At 40.9% G+C, this 24,623-nt stretch overlaps 1 protein-coding gene across 2 annotated transcripts in view; it reads left to right on the forward strand.

The window, feature by feature from the left end:
- The window catches only part of LOC121168055 (stAR-related lipid transfer protein 13), a 171,642-nt gene that overhangs the window by 91,999 nt on the left and 55,020 nt on the right, over positions 1-24,623 (forward strand). For both annotated transcript variants that reach the window (XM_040997824.1, XM_040997825.1), the window contains exons 2-3: positions 20,709-20,780; positions 22,686-22,767. In XM_040997824.1, coding sequence (XP_040853758.1) covers positions 20,709-20,780; positions 22,686-22,767 — 154 coding nt within the window. The remainder of the gene's footprint in view (positions 1-20,708; positions 20,781-22,685; positions 22,768-24,623) is intronic.

A 24,623-nucleotide genomic window follows, 5' to 3' on the forward strand; every position in this document is an offset into this window, starting at 1 on the left:
CTAAGGCTCGCAGGTCACTGGGGAGCAATGAGGTTCCTCTTCACTGTTAGCAGCCGGAAGCAGGAGAGGGGTGGCTCATCTGCTCTACATTTCTTTGAGCCTCTGTGCTGGAATCATCCTCTGGGTTCTCCTAACCAACATTAATCAACTCCCTTTGGGGTGCTGGGCATCATGCTGGAGCAGGGGATGCAAAGACGGTGTCTGAGGAGGGAAGCAGAAGAGCAGAGTGCACTGAAAATCCCAGTGCCAGGGTAAGTGCTGGCTCAGGACACAGATGGTGCAAAGCAGAGAAGGGGAACAGTTTTAGCTGCCGTGGCCAGAATGGTGATGTTGCGCCTGTGACTGGGGAGGACTTCATGGAAAAGACAGAGCTGTGAATGAAGGAGGTAGGCGGGGGGTGATGAGGGAGGACTACAGAATAGAAATTGGCAGAGCTGAGAAGCAGGAGCAGATCATTCTAGAAAAATGCCTGCCGGAAGCAGACCATGATTGTGGAAGTAGGAGGGTGGTGGCAGTTTTAGAGAACCCTAAAATGGGTAATAGCACAGGGTCCAGGTCATGTGGGCAGTTGCGGTACAGAGGGACACACCAGAAACTTGTGATAAGTAAGACATGCCAGGAGCCCATGCTAAGCTCAAGAGTACAGGATGAACTCAGAAGTGTGGATTTTGCTTTGGAGAGACTTGGGAGTCTTCAAGGACCCTAAGCAGGGGAGTGGAAGATCAGAAATAAAATTCTGTCTTTGAGGTTACTTTAGCACAATGTTGGTTACATTTCTGAATAAAATGCAAAATAAAATGCACAAATTGCTTTCAGAACATAAGACCTCCTGTCACTTTATGGAAATATCTTCAAGGACATTCTGTTTTCAAGCCAGTTTGGTATATGGCTGAACAAAGATTGTGCCTTCATTCCCCGATCTTTAGCTTAACCAACATTAGATTTTGGTAGCGTGTATGTCTAGGTCCTGTAAGTCAGACTCTGGGCACACCATCATGTCACTTGTCTAGAATGGAGTCAGGATTTACCTGGACCTCACTGTTTCTAGTACTCAGAGAGGCTATTGTTTAAAATAAGTAAATATTAGGGTATTTCCAAAAGTTCATAGAGAAGTAGATTTTAAATAGAAGATTAATAAAGTGTAAATTTTTTAAGAACTCTGTGTCCAAGATGTTCTGAAAATTATTTAAATTACCTTTCATCCATGCTTCCGTAGACTTTTGGAAATGCTCTTGTGGAGCTCATGTCTCTAAAAGAAGGGTGTTTCTTTGACTTTTGCATCTTCAATGAAGCAAAATGCACACAAATGTTTACAAGCTACAGGATAGTTCATCTTCCTGAATCTTTGTGTTTCCTCATACTGGAAGGAAAGTTTCTTGCTTTAAAACAAGCATGGACACATTATCTCCCAATTTTACATGGGAGGCTGTGTTTCATTGGAAACGTCCTTACTGTCTTCTGCTGTTAAGGTATGCCATTGGTAGTCAGTTCTAGTTATAAAGAGTCATTCCATTTTTAAGTGCCTCCTCCATGGCAGGAAACATAATTCACTCTGTTCAGAAAGTGTAAACACCTTGTCAGGTCCAAAACTCTGTGCTTGAGCCCAGGACTGCAGCAGTAAACTACATGCCCTTCCTTGTTCTGGAGTTTCTCATATCGTTACAGCCCAAAAGCGTAGGTAACATCGTGTGCATTTTGCAAATGATGAAACTGAGGCTTTGAGATGTAACTCGATTTGCTCAGAGACCCCATGGCAAGCCTACGGTTCAAGTTGTCCTGCTGATCCTTACTACTGTCTTTCTCTCTGATTGTTTTTATGTTGTTGTTGCCACTGTTTTTTATTTCAACTCACTAGCTCCCTTCCTTTTATCAGGTTCTGGCTTTCCTCTATGCATTAATTCATTTCCTCCCCCATGTCTGTCCCGCTATTCTCTCTAAAAACCAACAAGGGTTATTCAGTCATCATCATCATCACCAGTCACTATCAGTCATGCCCACATACAGGCTGATTATTATCCCATTTAATGGAGATAGACACAATCAGCACAAGTCTACATAATGTCCGTACATTTTGCCAATTTGCTATGATCAGACTTTTCTTCTACAAAGAGATGGAAGTCAGGGTCACATCAAATAGACCAAATAATATTTTTTGAGGGTCAGAAAATGAGGATGGCCCTAAGTAACACAGAGCTTAGGGAAGGCTTTTTGGAGGGGATGTTAAGTGAGCTAAAATTGCAAGGGAGAAACTTCATCTAAGCAGAGAATATTCTAGGCAGTTCTAACTAGTTCATTGCCCAGAGAACTCCTACCCCATTGCATCACATGTTTCACTCTGTTCTCAAGATACGAAACAGTCATGGCTGGATGTAGTTGCATTGCTAAGGAAGGGAGGCATTTTCTGCTCTAATTAAAAGCATCCCTATATCTCCGCCTCCCCAGGGTTGCCACCATGGACCTGAGGCTGCATGACTCCATTGCAGGTATGAAGGGGGCAGCCTAGTGGAGTTGGGTTTCCCCTAGGGCAAATACTGTGAGATTTGGGTGGTCCCATCTGGCCTAGGCCTTAGATCTTCCCATGGGGAGACCTAATCCTTTGTTCATCACTCTGGACCAAATCTGACTTCCCAGCACCATTCCAAAACCACATCTGGAATGCCTCCAAGCTGCATGAGATTTCCTGTCATTGATTTGTTATTGATTAAGCCAGGGGTCTGGCACTTAGCCCAGGCTTAGCCTCAACAACAGTAGCAGCAGCCTTCTCAAACAGGGTGGAACAGAACTCTTTGAAAACCCAGCCATGTCCATAAGGCTCCGTAAGTCAAACCAGGAGAGAGAAAGCAGACCTTTTGCATAAGGTGGAAAGTCGCTTTACCAAAGACCTTTAACCAAAGCCATCCCAGGGGTCCATTGTTGGGAATACCTCAAGGGCTGCTGCCTGTTCTGACTTGAGATTAGTGCAAATCAAGAGAAACATTTCTCAGCTCCTTCTCATTTGGCCTTCATGGATAACTCCCTGGATGCCAGGTACCCTGCCAGGCTCTAGTGGTACCAATCTGAGTAAGACAGCTTCTGTCCTTCAAGGGCTTGTGATCTTGTAGAGGAGAGAGCTGCTCAACAAAGATTCAAAGAGATGTACAAAACATCCAACCTGAGATGCAGGAGCTGATGCCTTTGCTGAATATTGAAGACAAATGAGAGTATGCTGGGGGTGGGGGAGGTATGGAAACAGTAGGAGGATTGTGACAAATGATGAGGCAGTAGCCAGAGCACAAATGTGGGACCTGAGACAATGTCCTAGGTTGGGGTTTTCCAAGCAATGTCTAGCTGAACATGAACACCTAAAGCAAATTGTGGGCCAGGTGGTTTGGCACCATGAAGATGGGCATGCACAAGCAGGTACATTGTCCTGCAGGTGGCAGGCTGGCATGGAGAAACTGTGAAGAGAATGCTCATGGCTGCATTTGAGAGATGTGAGGAAAGAGAGAGAGGAAGCAGGGAGATCTGTTGGAATTGTGTTGCAGGAAGCCCTGGTCTTACGATGAGAACTGAGGTAGCACGAATAGAGCTGGAAAAGAGAATGTGAAATTAACAAATATGTTTATGAGACAAGTGTAACAGCTCCTGGAGTTGTGTGCTGAGACTATAGAGCATGGAGGGAGGGATGGAGGGGACAAATGTTCAGCTTAGTAGTTTAGATGTCTGTGTCCCACATCTGACTGAGTACGTGAGTTCCATTCTCAGCTCCAATTCCTGACTTTGACTTCCTGCTAATGCAGACCCAGAGAGACAATGGTGTTAACTCAAGTAATTGAGTCCCTTTCCACTCATGTCAAAAACTCAGATTGAGTTTGCAGCTCCTGGCCCAGCCCTGACTAACAAGGACATTTGGAGAGTGAACCAATAGGTGAGAATTCTGTCCTTCTTTAGCTCTCTCTCAAAAAAAAGTTTTTTTTTTAATTAAACAGAAATGAGAAAAACAAAGAAAAACATTTAGATGTCAAGCTCATGGAACTGTGCTTAATTTATTCATGAATTTATTTGGTTTGTCACATAACTGTAGTGTGTGTGTTATCTAAATCTTTGACTTAGGGAAAAAAAACCTGGGAAGTTCTTTAAAAAAGAAACAAAAAGAAGACTTATTTATCTATTTGGAAGGCAGAGTGGCAGCAGGGAGGGATAGGGAGACACAGACAGCAATGTCTTCCAGCCCCTGTAGTTCACTCCTCAAATGCCTGCAGTAACAAGAGCTGGGCCAGGTCAAAACCAGGAGCCGGTGTCGCACATGAACACAGGGGCCCAAGCCCTGTGCCATATTCCTCTGCTTTCCCAGGTGTGTTAGCAGGGAGTCGACTCAGAAGTGAAACAGCCAAGCAATAGATGGGCATCTATATGAAATGCCAGCATCACAGGCAGTGGCTTAGCTTTTTGTGCCCATGATACCACCCCAACTAAGTTCTTTAAACTGGGCTCTCATGGAGTCAGTTAGTATATATAAATGAAATTTTGCAAGGGATAGAACCAAAAATACATAAGGTGTAATTTTTGTATGAACTTTGTTTTAGTTTATGTACATGTATGTGCACACATTCACAACTGCATGAATGATACAGGGTACTTTCCTGAAGTTCAAGAAAGAAGCAACACAACCTACCTATAGTTTTTTTCATATTTATTTTTCATGAATTTTGTTAAAACCCATCAAATATTTGGATTTCAAAGACTTTTTTGCTCCAATATAAATGTATCTTTTAATTCTGCCTACTATGAACTTGGAGCAGTACCCTCATAATTTCCATTGGTGATTGTGGGTAAACCATTCAAAAGTCCCATGATATCCTTTTTCCATAATTGTGATTGATTATTATCAACTATGAATATGCCCCAGTCAAGGTTTGTCAAGCTTACAAAAGGAGACATCTTCTTTTGTGGGCAACTGGAAACTTTGCTGGTTAGCATTTGCTCAAGGCAAAATCTTGCAGTACTCTGCATACTTGCAGCTTCTAAGGATTTGATAAGAGGGAATGAGGACGAGGGCTAGAGGGCTAGCAGAGAGGACTCTGCCCTGTCAGAGCTGGGACAATGCCCAGTGTCCTACTCTGCAGGAAATGGAGTGTGAACATATGCAAAAACACTACTACCAAAATGTCATAGGCAGTTCTCCCGGAAGTGGAATCACAACTAGAACAATGTTACCTTCGTTTCCTTTAGGAGTTTTTGATTTGCAGCCTATAATTTTCCTACATTTTTAAGAACCCCGTAAGTGTGGAGGGACCAAAATATCTGAAAGGTGTTTTAGATTTTTGGCCTCCAGCTCTATAAATATTTTCTTCTTAGTGTAGTCATCCACAGATCCAGTCAACAATCACTAAGAAAAAAGCAATTGCAAGCATCTAAGCTAAGATCTGTGGTGAGAAAGATGCAATCTGTTTAATAATCTGTCATTGTATACCTGCAATGTCATTATTTAAGAGTGTACAAAACCCACATATTTACAAAATGCATGTACATGAATGCACATGTGTGTTTGTGTGTGTGTGTGTGTGTGTGTTGGAGAGAGAGAGAGAGAAGAGAGTTTATCTCTCTGAGTTCCAGATTTTAAAATTGGTTGCCAACAGGAAACAGAAAACAATATTTTGCATCTTCAGGGTACATGAAGTTTTCTTTCTCTTGGGCTAAATTTGAGTGACTTAGGGGTAGGATAGCATACACGCCTGATGAAATCTATGCAGCCTAACCAAAAAGCCAAGTACCAGCACAATAACACTGGCATACAAAGGGCTTCTCAGACCTCTGCGTTCCACCAGAAACCCCAGATAAAACTGCCAGATCTTGCCTTCCCCTAAGCATGGCTGCTTCGAACTCTTTAAAATTTGCATGCTAATGATTATTTGCTGGATTTCAATTATATTTGGGCAAAATGTTCAAGGAGGACTGCTTTCTAAATTTTCTGTCCAGCTTTTGGTAGAACTTGGTCAGGAGGAACATGACATAATCATTTTGGACATAGGAGCAAAACATTGCTTTGCTTCTTAATGGAAATGGCTTGACGAGATGAAGAGTCTGTGAATGCCTTCCCTGGTTGGTCCCCCACACAGCATTTCCCTGGATGGACTCTTAGGGTGCTTTCAGTGCTAACAATGCTGACAGGGTAGGTTTGGCAAGAAGCCTACTTAGGAGAATCAGGCTCTGTTGGCATCAACCCTGAGTGCCACATGAATCCTCAACTTTTCTCATTCATTAATACTCAGACAACCCATATCCCTTCCCTACACTTGACTTGCTTGTTCAATTCTTTCTTATCACATAGAAAAATAATCCTATGAAAGCACCTCTTTGAAGCCTACATGTGTGACACAGATTTCTTTCCCAAGATTCTGCTGTGTTTGTTTATATTTTAACACAGCTTTGCCCTTGAGATGCCATGTATCAGGCATGTGACAGCTAATATCTTACTTATTAACTGCTAAGTGCATTGTGAACTCTAATTGCAGGATTGTGGTCCCCAGCTCAGTATTCGTATCCCAAAATTAGCAGCCTCCTAGTGTAAGGCCTTGCCTACCATTTTCAAAGTGTCACATTTCGTTTATGACTCTCACTACATGTTGTTAAGCAGCACTGCATGGTTTTTGCAACACAGCCTCATTTAACAAAAAGCATTTGATGAGATATTCTGTGGAATATAGAAATGGATTGTCTATTTCATTCTTGTCATAAGAAGAATTTGAATGCAGGTTTGTGGATAGCATGGGACTGAGGGTCTTCCTGAAAGCACAGATGGAGCCACTGCGGAGGCCCTGAGTTAATTCATAAGAATCCCAACTCCAATATCAACCAATGGATAGAAGAGAATACGTGGATGGCAGAACCACTCAGCTGACCTTTGGCTCATATCTTACCACATCTTCCAGGCTTTGTCTTGCCACTCTGAGCCTTGGACAACTTTGTTCCACTCTAGAGAGCTCCTGCATTCTTGGTTGGTAGGAATATCTCAAAGGGGTCTTGTTTTTTCTCGGCTTGGATTGGAAATCTGCAGGACAGAACCATCCTGCCTACAGCTGTGCACTCTCCCAGAGGACCCAGCAGCAACCTTTCCTCTCAGGGGAATCCAACAGATGTCTCTGAATAAATAAATATGACAGATGTTGTCCACTCCTGAAAGCCAAATGAAGAGGAGCTGAATGGGCAGAATCAGAGAACATAAGAACTACTATTCTCTATTTTTGGGGGGGAAATCACCTTTGCCTTAGTCATTCTAGCAGATACTGTGCTCCAAGGATGTATCTATTCACAGCACAGCGATTTACTCATTTAATCTTTATGACAGTCCTCTAAGATGTGGCTCCCATTGCACAGATGAAGCGACTGAAGCATGCTAAAGTTAACCTACCCATAATATCAGAAGTGTTCAGAGACCCCTATATGTCCCTCAAATGAGGGAATATTTTCTAGACAAGGCAGCAAGCTGTTTTTGTTCATCTGTGAAACTATATCTGTGCAATGAGAGAAGAAACTTGGATTTTAGTTAAGTGATAAAGATATCATTGGTTGAGAACAACCTGAAAGCAGAATGGATATTCATGTTGAACTCCCTTTAAAACAGTAACATGCATCATGCACAAAAGTGAAATCGTCCTTGTCATAAAGAGTTATGCTTTTGGTGAATTTGCTAGTTTCATAAACTTGGGGTCACTTTTTACTTTTGATTATTTAATGATTTGAGGAGTCATGTAGACTCCAAATATTCATGCAGTCACTACAACAAGATGTAGAGTTTTTTTTTTTTTTAATTTGGTCTGGTTTGTTTATTTCCCTCTGTGTGTGTGTGTGTGTGTGTGTGTGTTTTAAGTGCAGCCTTGTAACTTTGGCAACCAGGAAATACCAATTTGTAACATAAAGTGAAATGCACCTATGAAGTTATCTGAAGCAAGTACAACAGCTGTTACATAAAAACCTCCATTTCCCAAATACCTAATGCTTCCAAGAAGGAAAGGTGGGAACAGGGTCCAGGATCTAACCTTCACCTTGAACTTCCTGACTCGTATTAGTTTAAGACATCCCCGTAGCATCATTTAAACATACTTCTGGTGTATGAATAAACTTCCACTTGGAATTTCCTTTGTGAAGTCTGTTGAGAATATAAATCAAAACCATATGAGATATGTCTTCATCCAGAATGTAAAATAGCATGAGAAATGTCAGCTCAACAGTAATCTCTGAAATGCATTCACCAGGAAGCATATTCTGACAAAATTCTTTATTTAGATGAGACTCTCCAGAGAACTGGGTCTATTATTTTTAACCCATGATCATGGAAGCCGGAGCTGACAAAAGAAAATGGTTTTTCATGTAATGGCGGTAGGGATATTATTCAGCCATCTAAAATGGTTGAAATGACATGTGGTGGCATTGTCAAGTGGAAATTTTTATGTAAAGTTTGGGTGAAATGGATAGTATACTTAGCCTAGAAACACATACACATCTTCATCATAGAAGAATGAGAGACTGCATAGCAGACTAATTATAGCAATTTTCCTCTCTTCCCTTCTTCCATTTTTACTCCCTCCATTTTTTCTGGTTACTTGCTAACAGAAAATCAAAACCACAGCATTTATGATATTGCATCTGGACAAGATTTATTCCAGGAACCCTAAGAATACCCAAATCTGCAGATGTCCAAGTCCCTTGTATGAAATGCTGTAGTATTTGCCTAGACCATGCACACCTTTTCCTGCATGCTTTAAATCATCTCAAGATTACTTGTTCTACCTAGAATGATGTAAATACTGAGTACACAGTGATTATATGAGTCCTGTGTTAGAATGGAAATAAGGAAAAGGGGAAAAGAAAAATCCTGTCCATGTTCTATCCAGATGTCATTGTTCTTTTTTGTACGTTCAGTCCATACTTGGCTGACCCCTGAGAGGCAGATTCCTCAGATATGGAGGTCACTGGTGTTTTTATTTGATATTTGAAAGCAAATATATTTGTCATGCTGCGTTACCGGAAGACAACTAAAGCTTTGGATTTTGCCCTTGCTTATTAGGTCCTTGGATTGGTTCTGACAGATTTGCCAGCCTGTGCAAAATCTAGAATTCCATGTTGAAGGATTCGTGTCCCTAAAATCTTGGGGCAGTACCACCTTGCTGGCCTTTAGTAGCAACAGCATCCTTGGCAGTCCTTTTTAAAAGATGTACTCATTTGTTTGAAAGGTGCTGTGGCAGAGAGTGAGAAAGAGGTTGATTTCCCATCCACTAGTTCTCCCGAAATGCGCGCAAGAGCTGCAGCTAAGGAGAGGCCAAAGCAGGCAGCCCAGACTTCTATTTGGGTCTCCCATATAGGTGGTAGGAGTCTAAGGGCAAGGATCATCATCCAGTGCCTTCCAGGCTCATTTAGCAGAAGCCAAACCAGAAGCAGAGTAGCCAAGACTTGAACTAGGAACTCTCATACAGTAATGAAAGCATCCCAAACTGTGGCTCAATTTGCTGTGCCACACCGTTTCCTCCTTTTATAGCACTTTTAAGTTACTCACCTGGTTTGTTTTCTTTCTGATTTTGAGCATAATTTAGCTTTGATTTGAATGTATATGTGAGAAGGTTTTGAATATATGATTCTTCCATTAGAATTTGTTTAAGGAGAATGTTTTTAAAATACTTTTTCGAAAAGCAGAGATGGGGCATGGAACCAAACTAGCAGACAGAGTTCCCATCTTCTGGTTCACACTGCCCAGTGCCTATAACATACAGGACTGGGCCAGGTCAAAGTCAGGAGCCAGAAATTTCATCCTGGTCTCCCACATGGGTCACAAGAGCTCAAGTACTTGAGGTGTCACCTGCCATTTCCCAGGGTAGACGTACGTGAGGAGCTGTAATCAAGAGGGAACCCAGGACTAGGATCTTGATCCTCTGAGGTAGGATGCCCGTGTCCCAAGTGGGCATCTTACCATCTACACCAAATATTGACACATAAGGAGGAATTTTAAGTCACATCATCTATTCAAACCTGCTGATGGAGAAAGTGATCCTTTTATATCTAATTCAGTGAATATTTGGGCAACATTATTAGCTTAGATCATCATATTGGCTACATTAATAAAGATCATTGTCCCCCAAAGCTAGTCAGGAAATTAAATTTATTCATACTATACAAGGTACTTCCATTGAGAAGTGATTGTTTCTTTACACAGCATGTACTTCTAACATTCCCTACTGTGTCCTTTAATTTAAAACTTGAAGAGGTTCAGTTAAGGTTTAATTTATTTTTATTGGAAAAGCATATTAACAGAAAGAAAGATGTTCCATCTACTGGTTCACTGTTCAAGTGGCTGCAACAGCCAGAGCTGAGGCAGTCTTAAATTTGGAGCCAGGAACTTCCTCTGGGGCTCCCACACAGGTGCAGGATCCTAAGGCCTTGGGCCATCCTCCACTGTTTCCCCAGGCCACAGGCAGAGAGCTGGATGGTAAGTGGAACAGCTGAAACACTAACCAGTACCCATATCAGATCCCAGTGAATGCAAGATGAGATGGCTTAGCCACTGAGCCATTGCGTTGAACCCTTGGTTAAGATTTTGTGACATTGCTTTTGGAAGAACAAGTGAAGATTTCGTGCCAATGATTATTAAGGCCTAAAGAATTTCTATTAGAATTCAAAGTTATCTGCCATTCTGTGTGAACTAAGGGTTTTCAAATTGTTAATCTGTCTTAAGTTTTAAAAATATATTTTATAAGTCCTGTAGCTCTCTTTACCTCTTAAGCTTGTTTCATTTGTGGCATGTTGATGAGGAGGTTCAGTTGGCTTTAAAATTAGTATGCCCTGGTGACATGGATGGGTCTGATGGACAAAAGGGTTCCAGTATCCAGACACTCTTCCCACTCTTCATTTGGGAATTTCATCCCTTCTACTCCCAATCAAGTAAAGCTGAACTCATTTTACATTTTCTTTTACAAGAAGTATATAATGTCAGTACGTAGTAATGAATTGCAAAATAAAAGCCCCAGCACTTACACTGCAAACCTCTGAGCTCAGTGGGCCCTTTGGTCTTGAAGGAAATGGGGGAAAATGAATCTGCAACTGAAAACTGAATAGTAACTCCATTTCTTGAATTTGACTCTTACTTGCTTAGATAAGTGGAGCCAATGCCATCACTTGCATTCAGCAGACAACTATAAAGCCTTCCAGAAAACTGACAAAGAGATGTTGAAAAATCTCCAGTAAATATTTTATTTACAATCTGATCCAGTGCCAAGGAATTAAAAAAGAATGCATGCCATATTAAGATTTTATGTGTAGTCATGTAATGAAAATACATTTGAGTTGTGCAAATGTTTCCTTGGGATTAAATCAGGCAAAACTGAATCTTGGTTGATCCAGGCATTTGACAAGCTAAGTGCAAAAAGTCTTGAAAAGAGACCAGTGCTCTGCTGAGTTGTAGCTTGCCATGGCTAACCCTCCAGAAGTGAAAGAATTGAGAGGGGCACAAGGGATTCTTGGCAGTACTTTATCGTAACAGCGTCTGTGCTCTCTCTTTTGCCTATGCAGCAAAGTTTTCTCCAATGCCATAAAAGTTTCTATTGTAGCTCAAGAGCCCAGAGCAATAGAGTAATTTAGCTTGGGGCTGGTGTTGTGTTCAGCTTTCTGTTCATGCACCTGCAAAGGCAACAGAAGATGGCTTAAGCGCTTGGATCCCTGTGACTCATATACAAGAACCCCACCCAGGGTTCCTGGCTCCTGACTTCAGCCTGGAGCAACTCTGGCCATTGCAGCCGATTGAGTAGTGAACCAGTGGATGGAAGATCATCCTCACCACTAGTCTTTCAAATAAATAAGAGACTCATACAAAATCAGGAAAAGAAAACACTAGTTAAGGCAAACAGCAGTAACCTTTTGCCCTGTGGATCATTAAACATTCAGCTCTGCCTGGTATAATCCAGGAGAGGTAAAAATGTGTCAGGACACGTGGTAATTGTTTTAACGTTTAGGAAGTAAAGCAGAGTACTTCTCATGAGGCAAGAACTCTTGACTGTAGTGAAGGTGTACCTTGCCCAAAGCCCTGCCCTTTGCCTGGCAGGAAATCTTGAGCATGATAGAGAATGCTCAAGGGCCATTCTGATAATAGCAGTTTGGAACCTACAGAAGTCAAAGCATCTGCTCCAGAGAGGCTGTAACAAGTCGGCTGATGTGGATTCTCATTTATCACATTTCCCAGGACAGCGGAGTCAGACGAGACTGTCTCCAGAACCTCATGCTCTTATTCTGAGACCACTCGCCAGATGCATGTTGTTGTCAGGGCAGGCTGTCAGCACAGCCGTTAACATGCTGTTTGTAATGCCTGCATCCACACATCCAAGTGCCTGGGATCAAGTTCTAACTCTGCTTCAGACTCCAACTTCCCACTAATGTGCACCCTACTAAATACGTGGGACCCTACCACTCGTGTAGGAGACCTGGATTGAGTCACAGGACTTTGCTGGAACAGTCAACTACTGTGGGTACATGGAGGGGAACCAGTTATGGGATCTCTCTCTCTCGCGCCTTCAAATAAAATGAAAATATTAAAAAAAATTTTTTAAAGATATGCTCATCTTTCTTCAAAAGGCAGACTAATTTAGCAATAGAGAAAGATCTCTTCCATCTACTGGTTCCCTTCCCAAATGTCCACAGTAGCCAGGAACTTCATTTTGGTTTCCCACCTGGCTGGAAAGAACCCAGCTACTTGGACCATCATCCACTGCCCTCCCAGGTGCCTGATCAGGAAGCTGGATCAAAAATAGAGGAGCCAGGACTCAAACTGACACTCTGATTTGGGACATGGGCATCCCAAGCAGCAGCTTCACTCACTAGGCCACAGTAACTCTCCATAATTTCTGTTTTTCAAAGACTGTTGTCTTAGGTCAACGCGGAGGCCAATGCCTGAAGATTCTGACGCTGCTTCTAATTGTCTGAATCAACTCTGCCCACCTTCAGTTCATTTGCTTAACTGACTCCATCTTGAAGAATTTCTTGGGATTTAGTGGCAGGCAGTGGCTCCACAACTTCAAAAAGCTGGGGATATTTGTGCGCCTGCATGCAACCTCCCTGACAAATACCACAAGCGCCTGATGGGAACAATCTGTACCAAATGAGAGAGGAGAATAAAGAACTGCTCTGCATCATGGAAAACTTGAGTCAAAACAATCTGGTCCGGAACTGTTTGGCTGGGAGAGCATATATTTTCTTTCTGAGATTGATTGGAGTGGAGGTATTCTAAAGGTTTTTTGTTTTGTTTTGTTTATCCCTTTTAAATACAATTAGTGAAATGGCATGGAGGAGAGCTTCTTCATGCAGTAACAACCAAACTTTCCATTTTTTTTTTGTGATACAGGTGTACACACATGTGGATATATGTACAAGATGAGTGTGAAAGGACTGCTTACATTGTTTTTTTTAATTCATATAAGTCCTTCATTGTAGGCTTGGAAGCATAATTTCTAGCACCTATGATGACTGGAGCCACACCAGTAGACATCCAGAAAGTTTCATATATTTCACACCATATGGAATGAATAGCTGGCCTCTGTGTGAAGTTAGCTGGTGTTGGATTATTCCCACCGTAACATGTTGTTCCCAGGTTTATTTCTTTTTCACATTGCATATTAGCTCTGGTGTCATAATTCCAGAACCTTGTCTGACAGAATAGTCTCTCTCAATGCAATCTCACGGTAAAGGAGAAAAGGACAGGAAAGCTGCCAGAGTAAGGTGCTGACCCTTGACATGTTTTGCTTGAAACTGGCATGTGTTACTTCTGTTTCCGTTTCATGTGGCTAAGCTGACATCTGTGGGGTGGGAAGCCTATACGTCCCATCTGGAGGAAAACTAAAAATCACGTGGCAAAAGCAAAGGGTGGGGAACCATAGGGAATATATAAGGGCAGGAAAAATTTTGTGTGTAGATTGTGTATATGTATATTTTAACTACAAATATAATAGCTTATGTAGATAATAATGTGTAATTTATTTGCTTTAAATATGTGACATATATGTTACATGATATTTATTATGTACATACACATGTCTGATTTCCTCAACCAGGCTGTTAAAAGCAACTGTTGAGAGGCAGACATTTGGTCTAGTGGTTAAGACTCCAGTCAAGGTACCCATTTCCCATTTGGGGATGCCTCAGTTTGAGTCCCAATTTGAGGCCCTGATTTCAATTTCTTGCAAATGTAGAGCTTGGGCGATAACAGGTAGCTGGGTCCCTCACACCTATGTGGGTGACCACACTGAGGTCCTAGCTATCAGCTGTCAAGGCCCTTACAAGTATTTAGGGAGTGAATCAACATTTCGGAATTTTCTCTTGCTCCTCCTTCCCTCTTTAATAACAGCGAAAGAAACAAACAAAAAAAGTAACTAAACAACTCTTGAGTGACTGGGACAAACCTACTGGTGATTCAGATTGCTTGTTCTTTTACTCGAATGGAACTATCTTTAGTAACTGGATTTGCTATGGATCCACCTGACAGAAGTTATCTTAAGAACTGGAGAATGAGGCTAACATTAAGAAGTAGCAATGGAGTATTATGTCCCAGTGAATCTATGACTCTTGCCCTTGTGGAAGAATTATAAACATGGTCTGTCATCTTTATCCCAACTGATTACACTTGGGTATCACAACAGGGAGTGCGTGTTCCAGATTCTTTCTCTGCAGGTTATCCACTTGCTGAAAACAAAATATTTTGTTCCACATGAAGGAAAAAGAGATTTCAAATCATAAGGAGGCAAAATGGGTGCTTATATATTTTGAATATTTGCAGATCAGTAATCTCAAAGTTATCCTAAGTAATCTGTTTTTAAATCCCCTTAGTAACTTAGAATATTTACACGTTAATAAGGTGTATATATATATATAGAGAGAGAGAGAGAGAGTGCACATTTAATGTCTTTTACACTTCAAAATGAACTTCAGAAAATACAAAAAGAAATGACACCATGGGAGCTAAATCAAACTACTACAACAAATCCAAGTTTCTATCATACACCTGTGTGATTAAGGTCATAAAGCCTTTCTGGAAAGATTGTAGTAGTAGTGTGTAGTTCTACATACTATTTATGATTGTATCACTCATATCCATATCCAGATAAGATGACTGTGCTGGCATTGATTTTAACAAAACTGACTTCATCTACTGCAAAAAGAAGTCACCTTCAATAATCAGAGACCTGACTGGGGAAATTCTTTCCCAAAGGCAAAACGTGTCATTTGTCTTAAGTAGTGAGATAATAGGGAAGCCAGCTCAGTTGTGTAGATTATCCTAAGCTAGCATTCATGAGCCTGTTCCAATTTTAATACCTTTGTTATACTTTAATAGTTGTAATTGCACACTCTGCAGACACTTTGTGGTATTGAGTCAGCCTCTGTGCTGGAATTGGTAATCTTTGAGAAACATGATGCTCATCAACGTGCCAGTTTAAATGAACAAAATAAGACTAAATTAAATCCCTGTCCTCAGGCACACTTTTCTTCATCACAAGAAGGGTGTGTTGTCTTTTTCCCTTGATTTTCCTGCATTTCCCCTGAGTCCTCCTAATGAATATATGTATATATATATTTAAATAGGTCTTATATATATATAATAGATATATATATTTAAATAGGTCTTATATATTGAAATAGGTCTTATTTTATATATATAAGACCTATTTAAATTGGAGTCAGGTTGTCCATGGAAATTTTAGGAGATTTGCTCTCATTTGAATTTTTGATCATTTAAAAGATACCTGATACTTTTGGGTTAGCTATGAGAAAAGGCTGTGTTCTTCAGAAAATAATCTACACCAAAAGGTACTTAAAATGATGAGCTGGGCGAACACTCCCTGTTCAAGCATACTGAACGCTCTGGTGTAGTTTTGTGGCTTGACACTAGGTCTGCATCCGGGCTCAGAAATTCTTGTGCCTAGTGTCAGTTCCTGCCTGATTACCTCCCCAGCCATGTTTACCTATTTGTTGCACCGAACATGATTTCTTTGAAGAATTCATGTATAAATCACTGCTCATTCACGAAGACTTCCCGTCTCCTGCCGCAAGCTGCCTGCATTTGGGCAATTTCTTCTGAACTCTTTTCTCTTGGTCACCTTGATGTTATTATATCCTCCCAACAGTAAAATATAGTTTGCAATTCTTCAAATTGTAAAGTATCTAGAAAATAACCATCATTGCTGAATAATGTGAAGACAAAAAGTAAAGCTGATAGCTTTTTTTTTTCTTAAGTGATACATTTTTAGTTGAGCAAGAAACGGAGCGAGTGTGCTTCTATGCACTGGATTCCTCCTCAAATGCTTGCACTTAATTGCTGGAGATGGGCAAGGCAAGAAACTCAATCCATACCTCCCTCATAGGTGGTTGAGACCTAACTGGTGGAGCTATCACCTGCCGTGTCCCAGGGTCTGCCTTATCAGGATGCTGAGGCTAGCATTTAGATCAGAGAATCAAACCAGACAGTGCAGTATGGAACCCCTATGCCAAACGCCTGCCCCTAAAGATAGCTCATTTTTCTCAGTAATATGACTGCATGGGAAAATATCCGCAATGTATTACTACATGAAAAGCCCTATCTACCAACCCAAGGCATCATCATATTACCCTTTTTACAAATAACAAACATCAAATTTTGTCTCAGTAATGGAATAGTAGTTGACTTTTTTCTTTCATTAAAACTTTCTGACTTTTCTTCAGCTTCCCACTACTAGGCATGTGTAATTCAGAAACATGATAATATTTTATAGAAAACACTTCATGTCCCAAGCTTTGTTCATGCAGGACTTTTATTCTCACACTCATGGTAATGTGCACGATCCCTGGCACCAGCGAGGCTGTCTCCCTCTACCAGATCTGTTTGTGAATAGAAATTACACATACTAAGCCTATAGTAAAAATGGTTGAGATTAATTTAGTGACTTTCCATCAAGAGGAATTTCAGCTGTGTGGCCGAAGAACATGCCTAGAATCAAGCTACCTACTGAACATTTTGTAAACAAACAGAAATGTTTGCTTGAATTTTATACAAAGTGTAACACCCATGGAAAACAAGATATCTCTTTTTTTAACCGGTTAGTTTCCATTCCCAAGTGACAGTTTTGAGTTTAAGTCTAAACTTCTTAGTACCCTCAAACTAAGAAGGAGGAGGTGATATGAGCTTTGGTGATCTAGCCAGCAAATATGGTTGGAGACAAGCCTTGCCCCATCATGCAGAAAATGTTCCTCAAGTAGAAAGGTCCTGTTAGCAAAAGAAGCAAGCAAGAATGCTGGGCAGTGGGCCCAGTGCTATTGCTCAGTGGCTAATCCTCACCTTGCATGTGCCGGAATCCCGTGTAGGCATTGATTTGTGTCCTGGCTGCTCTACTTCCCATCCAGCTCCCTGCTTGTGGCCCGGGAAAGCAGTCAAGGTTAGTCCAAAGCCTTGGGATCGTGCATGCACATGGGAAACCCGGAGGAAACTCCTGGATCCTGGATTCGGGTCAGCTCAGCTCTGGCCATTGGAACCACTTGGAGAGTGAACCAGCAGATGGAAGATCTTTCTCTCTGTCTCTCCTTCTCTCCATAAATCTACCTTTTTTCCCCAATAAAAATAAAATAAAGCTTTATAAAAGAATATTGGGTGGGCAAAAGTATATATCTGCTATGCAGTAAAACAAAATAACTGCTCCACAGACTAATTATGAAAATGCAAATGCTATTATCAATAGAAAATTCTAGAAGCAACTAGTTCACAAAGTTTAAATTGTGCAGCATGCTAAGTAGAATAAAGGAATTAATCATACACCATCCATCTTTCTTTCGATGTGAACGCAGTTGTCCAGTGTATCCTTGCTGCATATGCTACCTGCTTGTGAGCGCTTAGCTATCATTGTCATCACACCTCCAAAGCATGCTCTAAGTTTGATACCATCCATAAGGTTTTGGAGCATATCTGCTGCTGATGCAGGCATGGGAAAGACTACTGTAGCACAGTGTGGGGATCTTGCGCCCTTCTGTCTGTGGGCATTCTGTGGCTGCACCCACACTCAGGTTTTCAACAAGAAAGTTGCTGTGAGCTGATGCTCTTACTTGTAGCTCTGGAGCTGATACAGGGGCAAGGAATTGTTGAAAATGGAGAACAAATGCCACTGTCAAAATGTGTTTTCCACGGCTCTTAATGCTTTTCAGAGTAGGATACTGGATGGCAAGAGCACAATGAAAAAGAGCTTTTCACACTTTTCTCATCAAATGATATTGAATTCTCATCAGGTAGATCTTTGTGTAATGATGGCACTGGCAGAAATCATCCGTTTCGAATTCTCCTGTTTTTGGTCATTGTCCTTGTTTGTGCTTTCCATGGAGCACAACTGCCTATCTTGCAGATCTGCTGGCCTTCTAGGACTCTTGCTTACCATTACATTTTGATCAAATAAAAATAAATAGACAAGACATGGCAACGATGTCATTTGAATAAAAAATACAGAACTCTGTGCTGCTCCTTCAGGCCTGTGGGCTCATGCCTACCATCACCACTATCTATGTTACACTGAAGTAGAAAGGCAATCAGAATTTTGAAAATGTACAAGGTGACACTATCTAGGCCTCTGGCAGCTCACCACATTTTCTGTGTGCTACAAATAGATTGAAGATGCCATTCTTACTTCCGACGCAGTACGTGCTTGGCTATTAAAGCAGAAGCCGTCACAGAAGGACTCTCTCATGCTGACTAATAGAACTCGCAGCAATGCAGTTATGGCTCTTTGTCCTTCTGAAGGGAAGCCCAAATTAGCCAGTGCAACATAATTCATCTGATGTTCCATTTTGAATGGCACCTGTGGATCTCAGAGACTCTCCTCCTGTTGGAAATGCCTTCCAAAGATTTATTTCCAACTGTGTACCCCAGGGATTGTTGAGTCACATGTCCATAGCAAGCATGGGCACACATTAGTTCCTTGCTGGTTGAAATTAACTGGAAAACCTTCACGTCAGACACAAAAGTAAAGAACTCGAAATTGTTGCTTTCTGGAGTCTAAGCAAGTGAGAAGATTCAAAAAGAGAAGGGGCTCTGGAAGAGGAGCCACCTCCCAGAAGTTGCTTCCTTGAAGTTAGTGACACATTTCAGTCTACAACCAACCATCTCACTGGGACAGGGTTGTCATTTTTGTTATTCCTATCGGGCTTGAGTAAGATCTAACCTTTGTCTCTTTTGCTAGCATACACTAGGAAAATTTCTGCATTGACTATGAGCTCTCGCTGTGAAGGCACATTCTCAAATCTATGGCTAATATTAGTGTTGACCATTAAAAAATTGATTCATATACTTATTTATTTTACATTTATTTGAAAGGCAGAGGTTATAAAGATGGAAAGATAATGAGGGAAAGAGCAAGAGAGATTTTCCATCTGTTAGATGATTCACCAAAAAGCCCCCAAATTCTTTTCTGAGCCAGAAGAAATCCTAGAACTCCAAATGGATCTCCCACGTGGGTGCAAGGGCTAAAGTACGTGAACCATCTTCTGCTGCCTTCCCATGTACATCAGCAGGGAGCTTGGTTTGAAGCAGAAGTAGAGTAGAATAGCCAGGACAGAAACACCCATTGTAGAACACCAACCTGATAACAATGGCCCCAGATAGATGTTTTTTTGTTCAGTGGTCCTATACATACCTGTTACTCTCTGGATTTGAAAGAGGAGGAAAATGAACTCCAGAGTAAATGCAGTGACCTGAGAAGGACCCTTCCGAACAGCTCAGGGAATAGACTGTTTAACTTTGTTTGGAGAAACTGGACTTTTGACAGATGAACTTCTTTTCCCTTGGATTCATATTTATCTAACAGAGTTGTGGTTGGGAAGTGATCCAGGATTCACAAGGTCATACAGTGACCTGGTTCACAAAATGTAGACTTCTCCCATCTCACTCTGTGGCTTCTCTTTGTGAGTGGTTGGGTGAGATGCTGGTATCCCCACCTCAAATTGGTCACTCAAAAGTCATATTAACCTCTTAGGCTCAACTCTTGGGGTCATGGCAGTTCCACCAAACCTAGACCTTAATTCCAGATAATAAGATTTGGTGTTTTACATTGCACTTCGTAGCTTAAAAACCATTCCAGAAAAAAAAAAAAAACCCATTCCATATGTGCTTGATTAATGAACATCTTATAATAATGCATTGGAAATGAAGGTCATTCATGAAATCAAAGAAATAACGACACCCTGAATTTTTTAAATACCTTTCTTCACTTTTACAGACTCCCCCATTGTAGTCCTTTGTTCATTACTCCAAGAGTGAAAGGAAAAGGGAATGTTAAATAAATATTCTAAGCCTTATCTTTAGAGCTAAAAAAGATTTTTAAGGATTATCAAGAAATATTTCCTCCTTCTCCCTGGTCCCCTTATTCCCTGGTATATAAATAGTGAAAATGAGACTTTTTTTTCCTTCCTGAAATTCAGCCTTTGTGTTCTGGCATCTGTGGTTTTGTGATTATCCGTGTCATTGTGAATCCACCCTGGAGATTATCTCAACCGACTCTGAACAAGGGCCTTTGTATTGCCTACTCCCTTCACGCTCATTTCTGGGTAGGCCTACTTATCCAGACTTACCTGGGAGCAATTTTGCCCTATAACTCACACAAAGCTCACCCATGTCTCCTTGTTGAAAAAGGCTGAGTGCAAGTGTGTAGCTGTGAGACTCACGATTTTCCCTGTCTTGTGTCTTCCAGAAATTGAGGCAAAGGAGGCATGTGACTGGCTCCGGGCGGCTGGTTTCCCACAGTATGCTCAGCTCTATGAGGGTATGTATGTGCACGCTTCCATTTGCTCTTTGCAAAGAGAACAAGTACAGATGAGCCGCATGCATCCTGCGGTGTGCTTTGATTTCCAGTCTTTGCTCTGCCCTTTGAGTGGCTTGCTTTCTCTCTCGGCCTTTGCAGCATTTACCCTGACATGGATTTAGAAACGAGCGTTACCTCCCAAGCCCATTTCACTTTCTGCTTCCCACCACTAACTTCTCATTTCTCGCTGTTCTTCTTGAAATTACAGTAAATTAGTGCTGTTTCTAGAAGTTATAAGACTAATTGTTTTTGAGATTTATCTTTGGTTTCATTTACTTTATATGAATGATAAAGCACACTGTAGCTCAAATGTTGTTCTTTTGAGTAAAGTGCTTTCATTGCCAGCATTGAACATCCATTTGCGTTGATTCTTTGACAGTTAAGCTTCAGACATAAATTGTATGGTATCTAAAGTTATAATGAAAGTTTTGAACTGCCTTTTGGATGGTCTTTTATGAAGAATGAATTAGGATCCCAAAAGTCAGGAAAGGGCACTTGGAGAGCCCCTGTAGGGTGTGTATTTCTAACAGTATTCATTACAAAGTTGTGTGCAGAACACAGGAACCCATGAGCGACCGTGCACAGGGAAGGAAATCAGAGCTTGAGAAACAGCAGAGCTGTCACCATCCTGAGCTCCAAGGGACAAGTTGGGGCAGAGGCTGCCATGACCTGGAGGAAAGAAGAGCCTTAAAGCAGGTCCCCGGAGGAAGCACACAGCTGGACAGGTTCTCTCATGCAGAGAACCCAGGCAAAAACTCTTTGACCCTCAATTCTCTGCTGCATCTCCAGCCAGGGCCGCCACACCAGCCAAGCATAACAAGGAGGTCAGAGGCTGTGGGTCCTTAGCATGCCATTCATCCTCACAGATTACAAAGCAAAGTGTAGCTGCAAGGGTAATAAAGACATCAAACCCAGGTAGTGGTTCTTATTTCCACCATAATATAGAATGAATCAAGCAAGTTAACCAAGCAAGCTCTCCCAGTTCTATAGCTAAGCAGTAAGAGCCGAAGGTCAGGGTAGCTGGGCTTTGGTGTCTGTTTATTGCTATGGCTCCCACCACCTCACTAGCAGAATGAAAGTCTTTTTTCTGGCACCATCAGGAATACTCACATCACTCTTCCAACAGAAGTGGAAAAGTTATGTATCCAACTCACACTAATATTTTAATACCTGCAAATGGCAAGGTGTAGGCAGAATGAAATGCGTCATGATCCAAAGAAAGAATGGCAGGAGAATGATAATGATAAAGATTCAACATTTTACCTCTGACCATTCGTCTATTACAGCAGTCTCCAGATTTTTACCCACATGAATGAAAGATTTAAAATTAACATCAAGTCCTTAGTATTACCAGTGACACACATAGCTGGCAAGGAGGGTTTGTTCACAGTCAGTCATGATGTTGCATGTTTCTTTTGGGAATAGAATCAGTTGAGTACTCTGCTGACACTCCAAAGTGACTCACATTATTGCTACACAAGAAGATATTTGAACTTTTGGCATTTTTGGAAACATCTTTTTCAAGAAGACAAAAACAAAAACATTACCCTGCCAAACAAAGTAACCACTTTAGATAAAACGTAAAGATGTGAAATCTCTTACCGAGGTCTGCATCAGCCTATGCCTGGGACATGGATGAAAAGGATAAGCTACAAAGACACAGAAACTTAAGTTCTACCCAACCTAAGATCAGCCTCGTGGCTAGTCTCACATTTGAGATTGTACTCTCAAAAGTAGTTATTGTGTGATAAAAATAAAACTGCTGTCTCAAACTTTACCAACCGTGGCAACTGCTGTTAAGATCAGATACTTCTGCATATGTCAAGTTGCTACCAACATGAGCCTTTATCTTTCTCTCTCTTTCAGACTCACAGTTTCCCATCAACATTGTGGCTGTCAAGAATGATCATGATTTTCTTGAAAAGGACCTTGTAGAAACCCTTTGCAGGTAAATCATGTGGTATGTTGTTATTTCTTCCCTTGCTAAATCCCCAGTAGGTATCAATGAATTCAACAATTCAATGTGTATTATTGAATATCTACTGTGTACCAAACTAAGTCATATTCTATGCATGCAACAGTGGGCATAATTAATCCATGTTTTCCTGGGGCTTACCCTGTAGTAGGGAGCTGCAGAAAACAGATTAGGAGAAGATGGAAGGAAGAGATAGAGTACGAGTGAGAGAAAGAAAAAGGGAGAGCAAGTTGTTTCAGTAAATATGAAATGATACATAAAAATAAAACAGGAAAAGACTATTTATTGAATAATCAGGCAACCACTATAGCAGCAGTCAAAAAGAACTCTGAAAAACACATATCACATTTGGTTGTAGTTTTTGCAAAGCCATATGATTATGTCCACAAACTGGAATATATAAAGTCAAGTAATTATGTCAGCAACTGCTATGTGATGGTGTTACAAGGGGAAAATATAAATTTATGAATAGTGCTCTTCCCTTAAAATATGTATAACCTGGACTGGGGAGCCTCATTGAAGAAATGAGACATGAATGCATGACCAGAGAGGTAGCAATTGTTATTTCATTAATGATAAAATATTCAGTGGAATCTATCCCGAAATAATTAATTCAGTTCTCCATGGGATGAGATATATGTCTATAGGAATTCAAAGTTTCCTACTAAATGAGTGATGCCAGGGCTAGATATAAAAATTGATTTTGAAATATGAGTTATCTTACCAAAACCATGCAACTAATTATGGGCTAAAATGCCCTGAAAATCCAGCACTCAGGAGCAGCCTTTGTGGTGCAGTACCTGGGGTCCCCATGTTCCCTCTCAAAGTGCTCAATAGAGTGCTGGCTTCTCCACTTGGGATCCTGCTCCCTGCTCATGCGCATGGGAAGCTATGGATAATGGCTCAAGTGCTTGGGCTACTGACACCCTCATATGATACCAGGATGCAGGCAGGTCATGGCTCCTAGCACCTAGATTCAGCCCATTCCAACCTGGTCTGATGCAGCCATCTGGGGAGCATGCCAGCAGATGGAAGATTTCTCTATCTCTCTCACACACACACAATTTATTTAAAACACCAGTACTTATAACTTTCAGTCCAATGATCTCCTACCACTCTATGCATTTAACATGGGAGAAGTCAAAAGATGGTAGTTTTAAGGAAAAGAGATAAGGACAGCACATGCATAAACATAGGGGAGAGCGATGCATGTTTGAATCATGTCTAAATAATCCTGCCCTCAGCTTGCTGAATCTTCAAGCATGTATATTTTTATGTTCACAAATCACTTGCTGTACTATTCCTGCATCAAAACAAAATAGGCTGGTCCTGAGATATAATTCCTGAATGTTCAAAAAAAATGATAGTGTGAGTTTTTGTCAGTGGGTAGAAGAGCAAAGAATTCGTAAATTCCTCAGTTATAGGAATGGCTTATTTGGAATTCCCTGTAGTGCTGAGTCCAGTCAGAATCATTCAACCAAAAGTCATACTGAATTTTCCATCCTAACTTCAACTAAGTATATTTTTCTTAGTTAGCACTTTTGAAAGAAATAATTTTAATTACTTAATACAGCATATTATGTATCCATTTAATTTCTTATATATAGGAATATATATATGAATTTCCTGTATATTATAGGAATAAATAGGCCAAGCTTAATATATATGTTATATTTATATATAATATATATAATAAAATCCACTGTATTGTGTATTTTCAGTGTAGAACTATTTCAACTGTGAAAAACAGTGATATCAAGATATAGAGTTATCAAGACATCCATTAAGACGTCTGTCTCACATTAGAATACTTGGGTCCAATACCTTGC

Source organism: Ochotona curzoniae, unplaced genomic scaffold (genome assembly GCF_017591425.1).
Source record: "Ochotona curzoniae isolate NIBS_2020 unplaced genomic scaffold, NIBS_Ocur_1.0 patch48, whole genome shotgun sequence".
NCBI classification, from domain to species: domain Eukaryota; kingdom Metazoa; phylum Chordata; class Mammalia; order Lagomorpha; family Ochotonidae; genus Ochotona; species Ochotona curzoniae.